Source organism: Ischnura elegans, chromosome 9, assembly GCF_921293095.1.
Source record: "Ischnura elegans chromosome 9, ioIscEleg1.1, whole genome shotgun sequence".
NCBI classification, from domain to species: Eukaryota; Metazoa; Arthropoda; class Insecta; order Odonata; family Coenagrionidae; genus Ischnura; species Ischnura elegans.
In genome coordinates, this window is record NC_060254.1 from 102,562,159 (window position 1) to 102,579,405 (window position 17,247).

The 17,247-nt window shown below is 38.5% G+C and overlaps 1 protein-coding gene across 1 annotated transcript; it reads left to right on the forward strand.

The window, feature by feature from the left end:
- Positions 1-1,853: 1,853 nt before the first annotated feature.
- Positions 1,854-11,275, forward strand: LOC124165587 (larval cuticle protein A2B-like). The gene is made up of 2 exons (XM_046543046.1): positions 1,854-2,079; positions 10,687-11,275. The coding sequence occupies exons 1-2, from the start codon at positions 1,969-1,971 to the stop codon at positions 11,152-11,154; spliced, it is 579 nt and encodes a 192-aa protein (XP_046399002.1). The 5' UTR covers positions 1,854-1,968; the 3' UTR covers positions 11,155-11,275.
- The last annotated feature ends 5,972 nt before the right edge of the window (positions 11,276-17,247 follow it).

A 17,247-nucleotide genomic window follows, 5' to 3' on the forward strand; every position in this document is an offset into this window, starting at 1 on the left:
TGGTAGAAGTCATTATGCAGCCGGAAAAGATTACACAAAAGGAGTTATTCCACGTTATTGGGTTATAACTTATTAAATAATATTAATTGCTTTCTGCAGCTCGCAGTGAACACCGTCCCTTTCTCATACAAGTGTTCAATTCAAATAGATTTATCCCATGACCAGAAAAAAATTTGCTTAAAACTTACGAAACATATTTTCTCAAACATTCGATATCAAATGGACCGAAAGGTTTTTAATATAATGTAGACAAATTTAGCGAATTCAAGCGAGTATTCTAAAAAATAAATTCTTCGACAATTCATTGATGCCATGATTCAAGCCATATCACAATTTGATGAAGAGAGAAAAGGAATATTATAAAAGCATGATTTATTTGGCAAAGAAGTCAAAATTTTTGAACGAGCTCAAAACGCACAATTTTGTTTTTCGTTAACCGATCTCGAGGTTTTTAATGTGAGGTGAATACTAGCTCATACAGAAATTTAAATCTAAATATTAATCTAAACGATACCACAATTGCTGTGGAATGACCCATAGCTACTTCAGGTTAAATATGAGAGTTACTACGTCTTTCTAACTACAATTTTTAAGTCCTTCTCATGTGTAAATGTATCCCTTTTATCCCTTACGGAGCTTTCCGTTTCGTGGTGTAACATTTGAAGCATAAAAAAGTATTTCCAACACGACATTCCACAGTAAGTGATCACCGAAAAAAATTTACAAATAGAAAAATCCAACCGCAATGAAAGGAAGACACTGTGAGGTATTGAACTGTCTGAGCAGACAGGTGATTCGCGTTTTTGGCCAATACGAACTGCTGAGCAAAGACAGATACAGATGGGAATGAGAACGAATCTTCGAATTCTGCGATTTTCAATAAAATGACATCGATTCACTGCCGGCAAATTCTAAAGATAAACTATCAAAGAATCCATTAATTTTTGGTCCTTCCCATATGATATGCCCAAACATCATAGCTTGCATAACCATAGACGTCATAAACGCGAAGTTGGCCGATCATCATCATTCAATTTACACTATATAGGCACATCAGACCTATGATATAAGCTCATAACTAACTGTTTCAGCTGTTATCATAATAGAACCTATCTCTTTTTTTTTAAATACTAATAATATGTCTTTTAAGAATGAAAACTTGATACTATTAATATAAATTATCAATTACTTATATTTCTAAATTATGAAATCATCAATTCATTAAATTGATAAATTATTAAATTATCAATTTAATACATTCTTATTATTACAGATTACAGATGAAAACTTGATACTATTAAGAAAAAATATCAATTATTACATTTCTAAATTATGAAATCATCAATATACTAAATTGATAAATTATCAATTTATTACATTCATAAAACACAACTTATTCTTCTGAATAATGACAAATTTAAAAGAGATACCGCCGCAGAATGAATTTAATGCTCAGCACTTCCCTTTTATAAGCCATTCATCACCTTTATCCCGAATCCTTAGACATTTTCTAAACATTAAATTGCAATAAAATAGGAAATTGTTTGTGATTAATGCTTCACACCCCTTATGCTTTGAGCAAAGTCTTAGCTTTAAAATAACTTTAAGTTCAGCTGTACAGAAACAGGGAGAAGATTAGTGCGAGCGATACAGTACAAACAAAAGTGAGCAAAGAAAAAAAAACACCGCCTCACTCGGCGGAATGCGTTTGGAGCACTGGACTGTCCGTCTGGTTTGTACAGGTGATTTGCATTTTTGGGCAAAGCGACCGGCGCGCGGGTCGCAGAAGCAAAGACAGATAAAGAAGGGAATCCCTGCGATGGGATGAGGGAGCGATGCCTAAGCTGTAACACGGGCAACACAGGGAAGGACTTGAGTGCACAGAGAAAACTAGGATGCAGCCATGTGCAGCACACCAAAGCAGGACCAGAGGCATTACACCTTCGGCCATCGGGGTCAACGCTACCCATGCAGAAGGACGTATATAAAGCTACTGTGGACAGCAAGCTGAGCATCAGTACTGATTACTCCCAGAACAGGCCACTTCAAGCAGGAGTCATTTCAGCAATGGCACTCAAGGTAAGTGTCACTCGCTAAGAGCTCTGCGATCCGAGAGATTCCGAATTGAGCCAAGGAAGAGGGCTTCGACAAGTACTTCTGTACATCATGAAGTACATCCACATACTAATTCACGAGCCGTCTAATGGGTGCGTTGCAGGAGTTTTAGAATACCAATAGTGTAGGCACCGGGGAAAATTTACACTTACCGTAGTGACCTTAGTAGTGTATATATCTACCCCAGTGCTGGCCATTTTAAACACTTTCGTGATTTTTCTTACCAACCAACCTTAGATACGAGGAATAAGTGTTTGGAGTCATTTAAAGAATGAATTTGGATAATAATTTTTTCATTTGTTTATTTAGAGGATTATACCACTTTTTTTTTAAATGGAAAACTTCGATTTCTCAAAAGACGGATGGCGTAATATTACACCTGCAGTACACAAATTGTTAAGGCCAACAGTACTGCATAATACAAGAACTTCGCAAGTAATCGCGCAGATGAGAGTGACGATATTTTTTACCGAAGGATAAAATTCGCATGAAAATATTTGAGTCTACCGCGATCTGTACCCGAATCCTCCAACCTCAATTTCAGACTTGTAATGACCAGATGATTTAACTCGTAGAACAAGTGAACAGCAGGAAACGTAATATAGATACACTTTTGTATGTTCCACAGAAGTTTTCATAACCGAACCAGGTTTCGACAGTACACTATGTCATTATCAATGTTGATAATGACATAGTCACATCCTTTAGTGGATGGTAAGGACCCAGATTCAGGTTGTACAATCGAAGTGTTGTACCCATAGGTTCATTTTACCACGTTGCACATCGTCCACAATAAAAAAGAATTCTTCAATCTATTCAATAGGCAATGGCTTATTTCAATAAGGGATTATTGAACCTTGAGCTTTTTTTGTCAGGCGAAAATTTTGTGAGGTTCCAAAGCGATAGACTTACTCTCTATGTAACAATTGATAGGCGTCTCTTTAAAATTTGACTCTGCTAAATCGAAAAGCATATTTCTAAGCGTTAATTCGTCATTGCCACAACAGTATTTCAAGTAAGATACTTCCATATATTACATTCACCCTCATAAAATATAAATTAGGCGTCCAAGTTACCCACATAATCCAGTTTTATGCATAGCTACGATTTAAGATGATAAATGTACATCCGTATCATAACAATCATGCCCAATCATAACAACTTCTAACTACTGCATAAGATTTCCGGCTGAACTTTGTGGGGCCACGATATGGGGAAATAAAATTCACTTCGTACGTTCCATTTTGAACATTTGCTAGCACCACCTATGCTTTCAATACTGTTTCAATATTCACATATATTATAATATCGCCTTCATATTGATAATGATCGAACAGCATGGAAACCATGGTCGTTGTTAATAAATATTCACTGTGAAACAAACAAGCCTCTTTTAAATCTGTAGTGAACGATTCCCATTATTAATTGCTGGCACATTTCACGTTTCTAAATGTTAAACTCATGAGAGAAATTGATGGTTCTAGGCGTAACTTTGTGAAAGCGATTCATTTTGGAGAATGCAAAATAAACTTTGTGCTTTCAGATGATATGTTTATTTACACAACCATGGTTTCAACGTAAGACGTAATCATTAGGTGAACCCTACAGAGGTCCATCACATCAAGAGGCCCAAGGATGGATGACGTCTTACGTTGAAACCATGGTCGTGTAAATAAATATATCACGTGAAATACTAAGTCTCTTGTTCCTTCTCCTACTGAGAGAAGGTTTCAACGAGGAAGATTTGTTCCTCCTTCGTAACTTACCGTTCCCTTCCATCTAACGAAATCTTTTAATGATTTCCGAAGTGGTTCGGGTTGGTGTGGCGGATAGAGTGATACATAGATGGCAGACAGATAACTCCATAGGCCCAGGTTCCACCCCCGGCGGCGGCAGAGAGTTTTCTAAGATTTCCCAACTTGAGTGCTTTGTGGAAGGCATTTGAAGTAAATCACTCCGTCCGTCGGATGGGACATTTGGTCGTAGTCCACTAGGCGTCCTACGTTAGGAGCAGGGTTTCTCTCCACCCTCCCTTCCCCCTCACCCTTCTCTCGTGTCGCAAATGGCTTCATCAGTCGGCCGCTTCCTCCAAGTACCATTCCATACCAAACCATGAATTCCGATATCGGATATTAGCAAGTGATCCCATTGTTTGCATTACACCCGTATTACTCATGAAAAAACACATCATTAATGCCAATGTCAATTACAATTAAGCCTAACCGATTACTTGAGAGTTTACATTTCCATCATGGAAAATAAAAGAATTAACTTTATTAGGTCCACTAATATATTTGAAAAAGGCATCAACCGGGTTTCATAACATGGTGTAAACCTGACTACGTAAATATCTTATGAAATATCGTTATATTAATAAATAATATAGTAATGTTATATCGTGCTTTTTCAAATATTGTAGTGAGCCCAACAAAATTTATCCTTTCTTTCTCCATTAAATCAAGTCAATGAAAATTTCTATTCAGAAATCGAATCCAAGCAGCCCGTTCGAAATATTATTTTTCCAAACAACTGAGCGTAGTGACGTCAGTGACGTCGGGTTCGCAGGCAAGAAGGAAGCGTTATTGAGCCGAAATGAAAGCGAAGGCGCATCTCCGCTATAATTCGCCAACACGACGCGGAACAGGATTAGCACGTGCCACTCACAGCTCCCTTCCCCCACGCAATAAACCCATCAGTCGAGAAAGAAAGGCGGTCCCTCGACTTGAATAGGACTGCTACGCGGTCTATACATAAAATCCAAACATCCAAGCATGATGGAGTGGAATTTTTTCATATTCAAATACACAATATTTTTTCCACGATTATGAAATTTATAGCGATCTAGGCTACGATGTGACTAAATAATGTTCAAGGTACAAAATGGTTGTTTTTGTGCCACTGTCAATGAACGATTGCGAATGATGGTAAATGCACAATTTTGTACCCTGAAGATGATGTAGTAAAATCGACACCTAGGTCGGAATAAATTTCATAATCGTGAAAAAGTCTAAGTGTTTATTTCAAAATCGGTCAAAAAAACTAAGATGTAGCAAAGAAAACAAAGGAGAGCGGAAAAAATTAATTCTTTCTCTTAGAAAAGAATACATATCAGGCGACATTACTTCGACTATAATTTCAACTCTTCCTGAAACTACCAAATTAAAATCATATAAAAATTGGTGATCAACGTCTATAAGACTTATTTAAGTAAATGAAAGATCGTAGCACTTTTCCACAAGAATTTTTACTGCGTACAACGCGTTTCGGCTCACTGAGCCATCATCTGGTCTTGTACCAGATGATGGCTCAGTTGTACGCATTAAAAATTCTTGTGGAAAAGTGCTACGACCTTTCATTTACTTAAATATGTCTAACTTCCACCAATTGAAGCCTGAATCTGTTGAACTTAGTCTATAAGACTTCTTTAACGTTTTATAAGAATTCGTAGTCATGATTTTTCTCAGAACTACCAGTTCGCAACTATCAAACACTGGTGTGAACAGTCTAAGTGGTGTAAAATGTGTGATAAGGATTTACAGAAAGGAACATCGTAGATTAATAAAAAATATCAAGGGTCAGTGAAAATTCACTTTCTCTTCATATATCGAGTAGCATGACAGTGAATAAAAGGCCGATTCCATAATACTTGATTAGAATGATCGCAGGCTTTCCCGGCCTATTCAATCGCGGAAGGTTATTGGGGACTTCCACCATAATATTTGGCAAGTTTCAGCCGTGGCATACACAGCCATTACCTTAATGTGATAATTCTTGAAGGCTACGTATATTATTTTGTTATTAATTATATAAAATAATATTACCGAATTAAATGGAAGAACTTGCTAACTTCGATATTTACACTGCGCAACTAAACAACAACAATATTGTAACTATACATTATGTAACTAAATGTATACATTATGTAACTATACACAACATAATTGTAACCGTACATTGTCAAAGTCCATTACCTTCTTAAGTTACTCGAAACGTCACAACCACGGTTTTTGTGCGAATAATAGACGCCAAACGTTTGAAAATGACTGATATAGTCATGATACTGGAAAAAATATATTACATCTTATCGAAAAAGACGTATTGGACGAAATTATACCGGAAGGGATTGATTTGACACAAAACTGTCATCAATGCGATTCACAGTACTCGAAACAATAAAATTAAGTTTCCTTAACCTAAATCCTTAACGACAATCAGCTACCATGCACGAGAGTTGAAAGACTGAAATAGAGGGTATCCCTTGGAAAGATTAATTCGGAAAAAAATAACGAAACAGGCAAGATACTCAGGAACAGCTTACATTACTAATCATTACTACCATACAATTAGTAATAAATGCAACATTACGAAAGACAAAATTTGCAGGATTAATAGATCAAAAATTAACCGAAGTATGACTTAACACTGTCCGGGCGAATAGAATGAATAAACTTTTCTCGGGTTGCGCGCGGGTAAGAACATCTAAGACATCCAAGATTAGATTTTCTTACCCATGCGCCATCAAGAGAAAAGTTCATTCATTAACTGAAATGTTTACGCGATGACTTCGAAAGTCGGTAGTTCATAGCCTTTCTTCGTTGACAAAAAAATTATATTCGATGAATTGGATGGATGAGGCAGGTACTTTCTTGAGATACAGTCTTGGTAATGCTGCAGTGCAGCGAAACATATCGACTGTAGTTCAATAAATTTTCATGTGGAAAGTGAAAAGTGTTTCACTTCATATCTCAAAATTATATTCATTTAATGACTCATTTTTGCCAAAACAAACAGTAATAGTACAAAAATGGATATAGATTGAAAGCAAAAACCAACTTGATTAGGACATTTAGCACTGTTCTTACGAGCATCCGAACCTTTCGCACATCCCACCTTTTTTCCCACATTCCGCCGTCACTCAACCAAACAGAATTAATTATTTCTTTGTCAGCAGTCATTCTGAACTAGATAGACTTTTTCAAGCAACCTACGGCTGCTGAATATTCTATGTCTTCCCAATAAGTTACAGTCCACATTCACTCAAAGAAAATACCATAAGACCTCGATTTTTATTTGCATGAAGACTTAAATTTGTTACTGTCGGAGGCTTTCGAGAGCAGCTGCATATTACGGTTTGTCTAGTGACCTTTCGAGGGTACTGCAGGACTCATCATCAGGCGATGAATGATGCGACACGCGGTGGCCACGAATGTTCGCTTGACAAACCGCGATACGCAGCTGCTCCCAAAAACCTACGATACTAATGATTCTCGCTGCGAAAGCCCACGTTTCGACTTAAATTTGCCATTTGCTAAAACGTGTGGCTTTGTCACTCGTATGCGTCGTCCCCTTTATTCCAAGTGCGATATTTTAACCAACTATTCTCCAGCATCCTATGATGCCAAGGATACTAAAGTTATCAGCTACAAACAATAAGTAGTCTTTTTCAGTGGATTTAGGTGCATATTAACTTACATTTTCCCGAACAAGCGCACGTTATCCATTAGTGACTGCAGGTGTTGACTTAAAGTGATTGTATTAGATGGATATTCATCAGTTTTCTTCCGGGAGTAGATTTTCAGGGTTAATGATGTTTAGAGGGAGCACTCTACCACCATTCTATTTACGTAATCCAGACCGTGATGATGAAGGTAGACCATGAACATGAAATTCCAGGGTCTCCAGCAAAGCAGAAAAATTCATTCATAATTCCTGGTTAATCTTACGTGATTACTACGATGGATAAGAATTTTAAAACACCCAAAATTAGTTCAATCCTTTTAGATACTATTATATTCATGTATTTAAAATGATAACGAATAGGTTAGTTCGCTCACATTGTATTAAACATTTAAATTTATTCAATGCAAGCCAAGACGCTACTTCATTACATAATGTAAGTGGATGTTGACGTCACCTGGCATTCTATACTTCGTGTTTTTTTTTTTAATATTCCCCGAGTCAAGACTGCTATAAATTTCGATTCTTTTGTCTTGTCTGACATTCCACGTTTCGATGCGGCTGTAAAAATTCTACTCAGCTACGCAACTCAACATAACGAAAATCACATTTTAGGACAGAAAATGGGCATTGAACTCACAAAATTTTACATGAAATGAATTTGAAACGAAAGATTTTGAAATTCCCGGAAGGAGCAAAAAGTCATGAATAATTCACGGATAATTCCAGGGATTTATTATTCACGCATTATTCCCGATTTTCCCGGTCGCTGGACACCGTGAATTCAGAACATATTAGCATCATCACTTGGCTGGAAGTGTGGGAGGACTGAACTCCGAAAATGGGAGGATAGAGCCTTCAAAGAGAGATCAAAATATTCCAATGGGTCATCGGTAGCATATTAGTCATCGAATATCAGTTACGATCTAAGTATGCGATGAAAAGACCAGCCCTGAATGTACTGCTACGACCCTCGAAAGGCTGTAGTGACGCTGACAACGAGACGCACTACCTTTTAATAAGTCTTGGAAAAATTGCTTATCGGTTAATGAAAGAAAGCCGTCCGTAGGAGAGGATAATTTACTCCAGGAAAAATCCTTCCCCTAAACCATTACGTGGTAATGAATTTCCTAGATCTGGTCACGGGGAAGTCAAACAATTGCGTCTTGAGAATTGAGAAAAAACTCCTAGCGAAAAACTGCAAAAAAAAGTTGGAGATATCCTAGCGTAGGTAGCCAGCTGAGAAAGAAAATTGTACGGATAACATTCTTGACAAGTAAAATTTAAACCCGAAATCTGCCTCAGATCGTTGATGACAGTACATATCCCTAATAGGCCTTTAGACTCTGAATTTCAAACACTCCGAATAAGGAGGTAGAGTGACGGTAGGTCCATAGCGTAATGCAGAGCTGCGCAAATTGGTCTATTTGAGTGGAAAGTCGATCGCGCATGTTTTCGTGGAAAACGCATCATATTTAAACAACGAAAACGTAGAGCCACGCGCTCAGATTGGCCGCGAGTTTGCCCTCGCGGGAAGCCTTGCAGACATTGCGATCTCCGAAGGGGAAAGCATTCGAGGTCATAGGTTATCCAGAGCATCTGGCAACAGGGAAAATTAGCGGACAAGCGCTTTGCACAAAGTTTCTGTAGTTAAAATATGGAGCGTTCTCAAGCTAAACATCGATATAAACAAATTTGGTATCAGCTATCCAAGGTTAAATTTTGTGACACAGTTTTTCTCTACCTTGTAAACACTTTGGCCGATCAAAATTCACTAACTCTTGATTTCCTTTGTGGTATTCCATAATAAGTTTTCCTGGATATCAGACAATTACTTACACCACTTATTTTTTATCAGAGTGCGACCCGGGTTTCAATGAATTATCATCATCTTCAGGCGCAAATTGTGATTTGTTTATCTTATTTTTGTTACCTCGTTACTTGATAAATTTTAAAACGGAAGCCCGAATAAGGGGATAAGGATGTACTGTCCAGTACTCTTACAAATGAATATCTCTTCCCATCCTTTTCCCCTATTCTGGCGTCCGTTTTAAAATTCATCAAGTAACAAGGTAACAATAATAAGATAAACAAATCATAATTTGCGCCTGAAGATGATGATAATTCATTGAAACCCGGGTGGCGCTCTGATAAAAAATAAGTGGTGTAAGTAATTGTCTGATATCCGAGAAAAACTTACTTTGGCCGGCTTATTAAAACAACTTGTCTGTTTCCACACTCTTTTATTTTCACCGACCATGGCTTCGGAAACTTGTGCCATTGTCAAGGTGACAATGGCACAAGTTGCCGAAACCATGGTCGGTGAAAATAAAAGAGTGTGGAAACAGACAAGTTGTTTTAATAAGCTGAATATCAAAGATTTACACCGCATCACGCCGGACACTGTATCTTTTACTTTGGCCGATTACAAAATCCATTATTCCAACATCTTTTTTCCAGCCTTTATATCAACTCACCAACCTGTCTGTTTGTTTGTCTGTTTGTCTGGTACAAATCTTGTAACTCAAATTTGACTTACTTCCTGTGAAGCAAAAACGCTGAAATTTTGCACACTTCTTCATTTCCGATGACAATACATGAAAATATAACTTTTTCTCTCCAACCCCCCTTTTTCTCCCCCTTTAACCACCCCCCAGTCAACCTATAGCCCCCCAAAACATGTTTTTGATCTAAGAAGTTCCAAATGGTCGATTTTCGTGTTTTGCGACCACAGTAAAAGTTATCCACCATAAAATTAGCTAATTATGATCTTCATATATTTATTAACAATTGTAAGGTTTTGTAAATGTTTGAATATTGTTTTACCGTTACATAAAACGTACGGGGTGGCATTTTTAACATAGGGGGGTGGCATTTTTAACATAGGGGTAGGCATTTAAAAGCATAGGGGTGGCATTTTGAAACATAGGGGGCTTACCATTCACTGAAAATTTAATAAATATAGTGACTTTTTTAATACGTCACTTTTGGTTTTTCGGGGTCACTGAGTTTTTTTGCTTTGTGTCATATATAAACGTTGCTCATCCCCTGTAATCTAAATATAAAGGCTGGTTTATAAAAAAAAATTTTTTATAAGAGCTTATTCGTCCCCAGGTCCTCATCTTCGCCGCCCTCGTGGCCGCAGCCAGCGCAGGATACCTCTCCGCACCCGCCATCGCCCCCTTGACCTTCGCAGCCGCACCCGTCGCCAAAACCGTCGTCGCCGCCAACGTCGACTACCACAACCCACACCCGCAATACGAGTACTCTTACGGAGTGTCGGACGCCCACACCGGAGACCAGAAGAGCGCCCAGGAGTCCAGGAACGGAGACGTCGTCCACGGCAGCTACAGCCTGGTTGAGCCCGACGGCACCAGGAGGACCGTCGAGTACGTCGCCGACCACGTCAACGGATTCAACGCCATCGTGCACCGGCAGCCCGCCGCAGCCGTCGCCAAGGTCGCCGTGCCAGTGTCGTACGCCGCCGCCGCCCCTATCTCCTTCGCCGCACCCGTGGCCAAGTTCGCCGCACCCGCGATCTCTTACGCCGCGCCGTCCATCAGCAAGATCGCCTTCCATTGAGCACATCATCCCCCAAACCCACCCTCGTTCAAAGCCATCCCCATTCTCTCCCACTGTAAATACGAAATGAAAGAACTGATGCGCCGCTCCGAGCGGAGTGCGGCTTCGATTCGCCTCTATTGAGTTCGCCAAAAAAATAAAGGCTTCTAAAAAAATGAAAGCTGCTTCTTCTTCTTCTTCTTCTTCTTCTTCTTCTTCTTCTTCTTCTTATTTATTTCATTCTTCTGAGAATTGTGTCCAACAAAGTCCTGAGTACACCAAAGGATGAAGTTCGCCATGAAAAAAATATTTGACTTAGCCGGGATTCGAACCCGGATCTCCCGATTGCCGGTTAGGCGTGTTAACCAGTCACACCACCAAGCCATTTTCTCAGAGTAAACTTCGGGATGGGTTTTCACCGAACAAGATGTTGGCGTCACAAGTCCACACTGTGGCACATGTGGCGAGGGTCGTGCTTACTAAGCCACTGTCGGGGTGAAAAACCCTTATTTTGTCGCTGGCCTGCGACGACGGATTTCAAAGCACTGCAGGAACAAGTGACAGTCATCATCGCAAAGTCACTTGTTTCTGCAGTGCTTTGAAAGTCCTAAGCCTTAAACCCTTTGCGCTGTAATGGCGAGTCTAGCTCGTCATGAACTTGCGATGCCAAACCGCGCAATGACAAGTGTATCTCGTCAACGGATTTTCATAAGATTGGCACTATTTTAAGGAACAATATAATTATTTTGAAAAATTAACAATGTTAAAATATTCATAGTATGCATAAATAATTCATATTTAATGAAACATGATGCATTGGAAGGATTAAAATGATTTTACTCGAGTAGCGATACCTGCCTTCTCCACGTTTAACAATCAAATTTTATTCTACGACGGTTCTACGATGATCACAAATTACAACATATCATTTCATTACCTACCATTTAAAAGAGAACCACAGAAAAATAAATGGAGAATAGGAACACGATGTTCAGAACACTAATCGAAGTGGAAGGGGTAAAGATCAATTCATGGGATGAGAGGCGAAGGAGTACGAGTGATTTTTTTCTAAACAGAGTTTGGTACAGAATTTGAATGAATAAAAATAGAAAAAATTGGTGGTCAAGGGGTACAATAACCTCTGTGCTGACATCGAGTGGAAAATCAAATGCACCGCCAAATATCTTGTTGATCTCGTTTGTTTTCTTTACCTAATTTCTGTACCTAACTTTAAAAAAAATACAATCGCTTATTCTCCTCGTCTTCGCACCCCCTCAATTATTAAATACTTCAATATTTCTATTAAAATATTTCAATTCTGCGGCGTGAAAGGGCGCGACGATGAAATTCAAATGATCGCCATGAAAATGAGAAAATGAATGGTGATGGTTACTAAGCTTAAACCAATTTACGTGAATTCGGATTAAAGTGAAGAGTTCTATCACAATTATATTAAATTAATTTATTATCGTGGGCCATTTGGCCCATGACATAATTTACAAGTGCATAACAATTCAATAAAAAGCATTTGACAAAATAACACTACAGGAAGACTCAATAAACGCACAAAAAATACAGAAAAAAAGGAAATACAAAATATAAATCTATACAAACATATGCATACAATTTATAACTTTAACCTTTTAACTTGCTTAATAATTTCCTACATCTTTCCGGCCAATAAGGAGTGGCCAGATTGTTGTGAGTGTTTAAAGTTTCATCTACCATCTCACCTCCCCGTTTCATCTTACATCTTCCCGTTTATTGTTCATTCAAACTTATTCATTCGCCCTGATGACAATGGGCGAGTCGTCCGTTAAAACGTTCGTGATACACAACGACTGAAACCGGTGTAAATTCCCAAGTACGTTTCACGCAAGTAATTCGCCGGGAAATTTTCCATCACATTTGTTTTCTTAAACCATTTCTTTGCGAATACGTACGAAGGAATCAGACAATAAAAAAAGGAGCGGATAAAATTGCGAAAACTCAAAGCTGAGGCTAGCAAAAATTGAAGTCGGTGCATGCCATGACAGGAGATATGACATTCAACAAATGGAACACATGCTGCAAACAAGGCTCAATTTCTTTAGCTCTTGCATTGGAGGGAATGTTGCCGGAGTATAAACACGGTCAATAAATTAGCCCCAGCATTGACTTGAGTGGGCGCTTCTGGGGAATGAAATATCCAAACAAGACACTAACGGCTTGCGGCACTCCCACGCGGGAGTTGATCCAGAACGACTTAGCATTCGCCTGGACCCCTGTCGGCAAATGACCCCCTTCCTTCCAAGCACTAGTGCCGCACGTTTCGGAACACTCTCGCCTCAATCGACACCTGTCGATTACTTTCAATCACTAACTCTTGTGCCCATTAAACGAAAACTACTCATCAAATTTCTTTTCAAGGACTTTCTCTTTTATCCTAGGTCCTTTTATGAACAATTTATGACTTTAATCATAAAGGTAACAAGGTACAATTAATATAACAATTTATGTGCATAATACATAATAATTTACAATATTAATACAATTTGAAAATCTCAAAATGCTCCAATTCATAAATATCCTCATTCTAAGTGTTCACGCAACCAAAGTTTACGTCGAATCAATAAGTAAGTTAGTATTTACGCAAGCAATAGGTAGATATAAAAAATCAAATTGACTTTTTCTTAAGCCATTTGTATCGGTTGTATTGCTAAGGAAGCTCTTTTACAAAAAGAAAAAGTATCTTCTCGGCCCCATTAGTAAATGTGGACTCGTGAGTATCTACATATTAGTGAAAACGATAGTGAGTACCTCATGGAATTCGACGCTTATCCCATGGAAATACATTTTCATCCTTTGTGTACGCAATGAATAACATACAGTGATGTTAATTGCGGTAAATTAGGGATTTCATCGTGTGCCCGTCCATGGTTACTTCACATCGGTGTATCATGTCGACTTTTTATTTTTTAGCCCCAGCAAAATAATGAATGATTTTTAGGTATTCGATTGGCCCTTTAATTTAGTAGACAGTGACTGCCTTTGTTAAAGTGGCTGATTAATATTACGAAAATATAACGTAACCCCGTAATTCACATAGAATCCGTGTGTTAGTAGTGCCTAATTAACATTACGATTGTTCCAGCGATTGTCGGATCTATCGTGGTTTCAGATGACGGTGGTTTAAACCTGTGCTGCCCTCTAGTGCTGACATCTTAAGTGAACGGGAAATAGACGGTTAGTAAAGCTGTTGAGGAATGCAGGGACAAGATATCACGGTGTTCAACGTGCATTTACCGAATAATTTTTCTTCCACCCATATTCTTCCTTCCTAGGAATCCATGAAAAATTAGAGCTTCATGAGCTTTTCGTCTTTCACTTGTCACTTCCGTTTCCGGTCTCCCAGCGCCTAATCAATGTAAAGTGGCAACGTTCAGAACTACGTGAACCATTGTCATGACATGCATTCACACGGCTAATTCGGCCAACTATCGTTAGGACGATCGCTCGGACAATCGTAATGCGAACGAGGCATATCCTAAAATGGACTGGTGGCGCCACGCCGCGGCCGAACAGCAAAGGTATCACGGCGATGTGCGGAGCCGGCCATCATTCAATTTTTAATATTCACCGCGGACTCCATTAGCCCGGGCGCACCCCGTGAGGAAAGAAGAATCGGTCGGAGAAAGGAAGACGATCGACTAACGAACGGCACTTTAGAGTGCTGTTGACCGGTCTCGGTGGAGAAAGTAACCTGGCCCAGACCGCACGCAGTCATCGGACATTTATTCACGTTCGCGACGACGTCCACAGTTACGGGGACGGACGACAGGTGGCAGCAGCAGCGCTGGCGCAATGGCGCCTACAAATCACCGAAAAAACGCGAAGCGCTCGAATGTCCGATCGGGAATTGTGTCATCCCGACCATAGCATAGAGAGAAAGAGAGAGAGTGCTTTGACTCCGAATTGATACACAGCGTCACAGTTACTTAATTCAACATCCCAGAAACTCTACGGGAAATTTGTAATAATAATAATAATAATAATTTTTTATTACTCCAAAAAATAAAAAGTACAGAATAGAATTAATTACATAAGACGGAGTAACTTTAGGTAGCCATTAAGGACAACCTGTTTTTTGGCTACCATCATTTACATATGGTCATACTGACATATAGACATTTTAAGCACAACATTTGAATTGAAGTAAGTACGTACATGTATTACATGGTATTATATCAAAGAAAAATATCCTCCATACTTTGCATTCAAAACAACCAAGACATATACATATTTTGCATAATTACGTTATTATTTTTTGCTTTCAGACATGAATCAGGTAATAAGTTGTACACTTTTGGGCCTATAAACAAGAAACAACGTTTATACAGCGTAAGGTTAGTCCTTGGTAAAGTACCTAATACGTGATCTTCGTAGGGTGAAGGAAGGACGGTTGTATAATAATAACCCCGTATTTCCACTCCTCATGAAAAATCGACGTAAAACCTTGTAAATAAAAAGATGTCTCAAGGGAAGCAAGTGCGCTAATGCCAGCCCAAACACGGTGGTATGCAAACTGATTTCACTCAAACTCTTTATTCGTAAATACTGAATACAGGTCTCTCGCGATTACATAGATTCACACCGATCGCCGTAAATAGTGGCGCTCCAGTCGCTAGGATACATTTCAATATACGTATCAGCCAGCAAGGGATACGCTACGCGGCGATTGTAAATGGTTTAACTGCTGAAATTTAAGATCAAAATATATTTAAATAAACTCAATTAATAAATACGAAGCTCATACACATGACCAATACTTTAAAAAATGAATTTTAAAATTTTCAAGTAAAATTTTATCTTCAGAACAGTTTGTGGGCATGTGAAAAAGTGGAGTGGTTGCGGTGCTCGGTTTATATGATAAAATCTCAAGATCGATTCTCGTCTACAGTATATTTTTCATTATTTTCTTCTACTTTTTCTTTTACACAAGCCTCCATTCCACATTATTTAAAAAAAAGTTTTTTATCCTTCCGAGGAAAGTTTTTGTGCCCATGCAAAGTCTGGTTTTTTCCATTTTTTTCACATGGAAGCTTCCTTTAAACTATTTTTGATTCAATGTAAAAATATAGAAAAAAAGTGATACTGCATATACATAAAACAAATTTTCAGTGAAATTAATGAAAATCATTGTCAATAGCACGCTTCTGTAAAAGAAAAACAAGAAAGAAATTATTTAAAAAACGTACCGCAGACGAGATGAGTCTTAATCTAAGAATTTTGACCTTGGAGTAGCTAATAGGCCATGATGACAAATAATCATAAGTAGTTCTGACGGGATTTCAAAGCCAAATGCATTGACGCTAACCCATCCTCGCGACACCAGAGAAAACAGTTGAAGTGCGATTTGCATATTAACGAGTGGAATGGATATCATTTCCATTTTTTTTACTCTTCCAACGTGCGACAGATGACTTAAGATACCTTTATTTTTATCAAGCGCTGCCTAGCAAACTAAATACTAATTTATAATGCAAAAAAACCGGTGGAGAAGACAATGTTATAGCGGGACTTTTAAGCACTCCCATAGTATGCGCTAAAAGTTCAACGACAATGAGCCCTAAAAAATACTTCGGTGTTGCACGTAAATAATGTTAGCAATAGAAATATTTTCCATTTATTAGTAGCTTTTAACTACATGTTTTCCAAGTGCGCCGACGAATTCATTTTCATTCTATTTCCGAGGATAAAAATAAATTGAGGAAACATAAGGCTAAACAAACCTCGCTGTGTAAGATAAACTTCATAAAATTGTGGAACCACCAAAAGAAATGCTTTCGATGCGCAGATCTGAAAGTTTTATTTAAATGTCAAGGATCTTGCCTCGCGTCTTGCAAATGGTCTGGACAACTTGAAAATAAAACCTTTTCCAGAACGATAGAGAGGCAACCGCATCTCTGCCATAAATTCGCAAGCAGACGACTGAAGAATAGGAAGGCAGATTGCATACCACGGGAGGGAATGAACTGGCATGGCTAATTGTGGCAAAAACCACTCCATCGGCACTAGATAATTTCAGTTCCATAGCAGACATTGAATTCCGCTATTCCCATTTAGTAAACAATT

Bases quoted from the DNA above. Each gene is read 5' to 3' on its own strand.
- LOC124165587 (XM_046543046.1), top strand. From the start codon at position 1,969: ATGCAGAAGGACGTATATAAAGCTACTGTGGACAGCAAGCTGAGCATC. The intron at 2,080-10,686 runs GTAAGTGTCACT...ATTCGTCCCCAG, and splicing joins TTTCAGCAATGGCACTCAAG to GTCCTCATCTTCGCCGCCCT.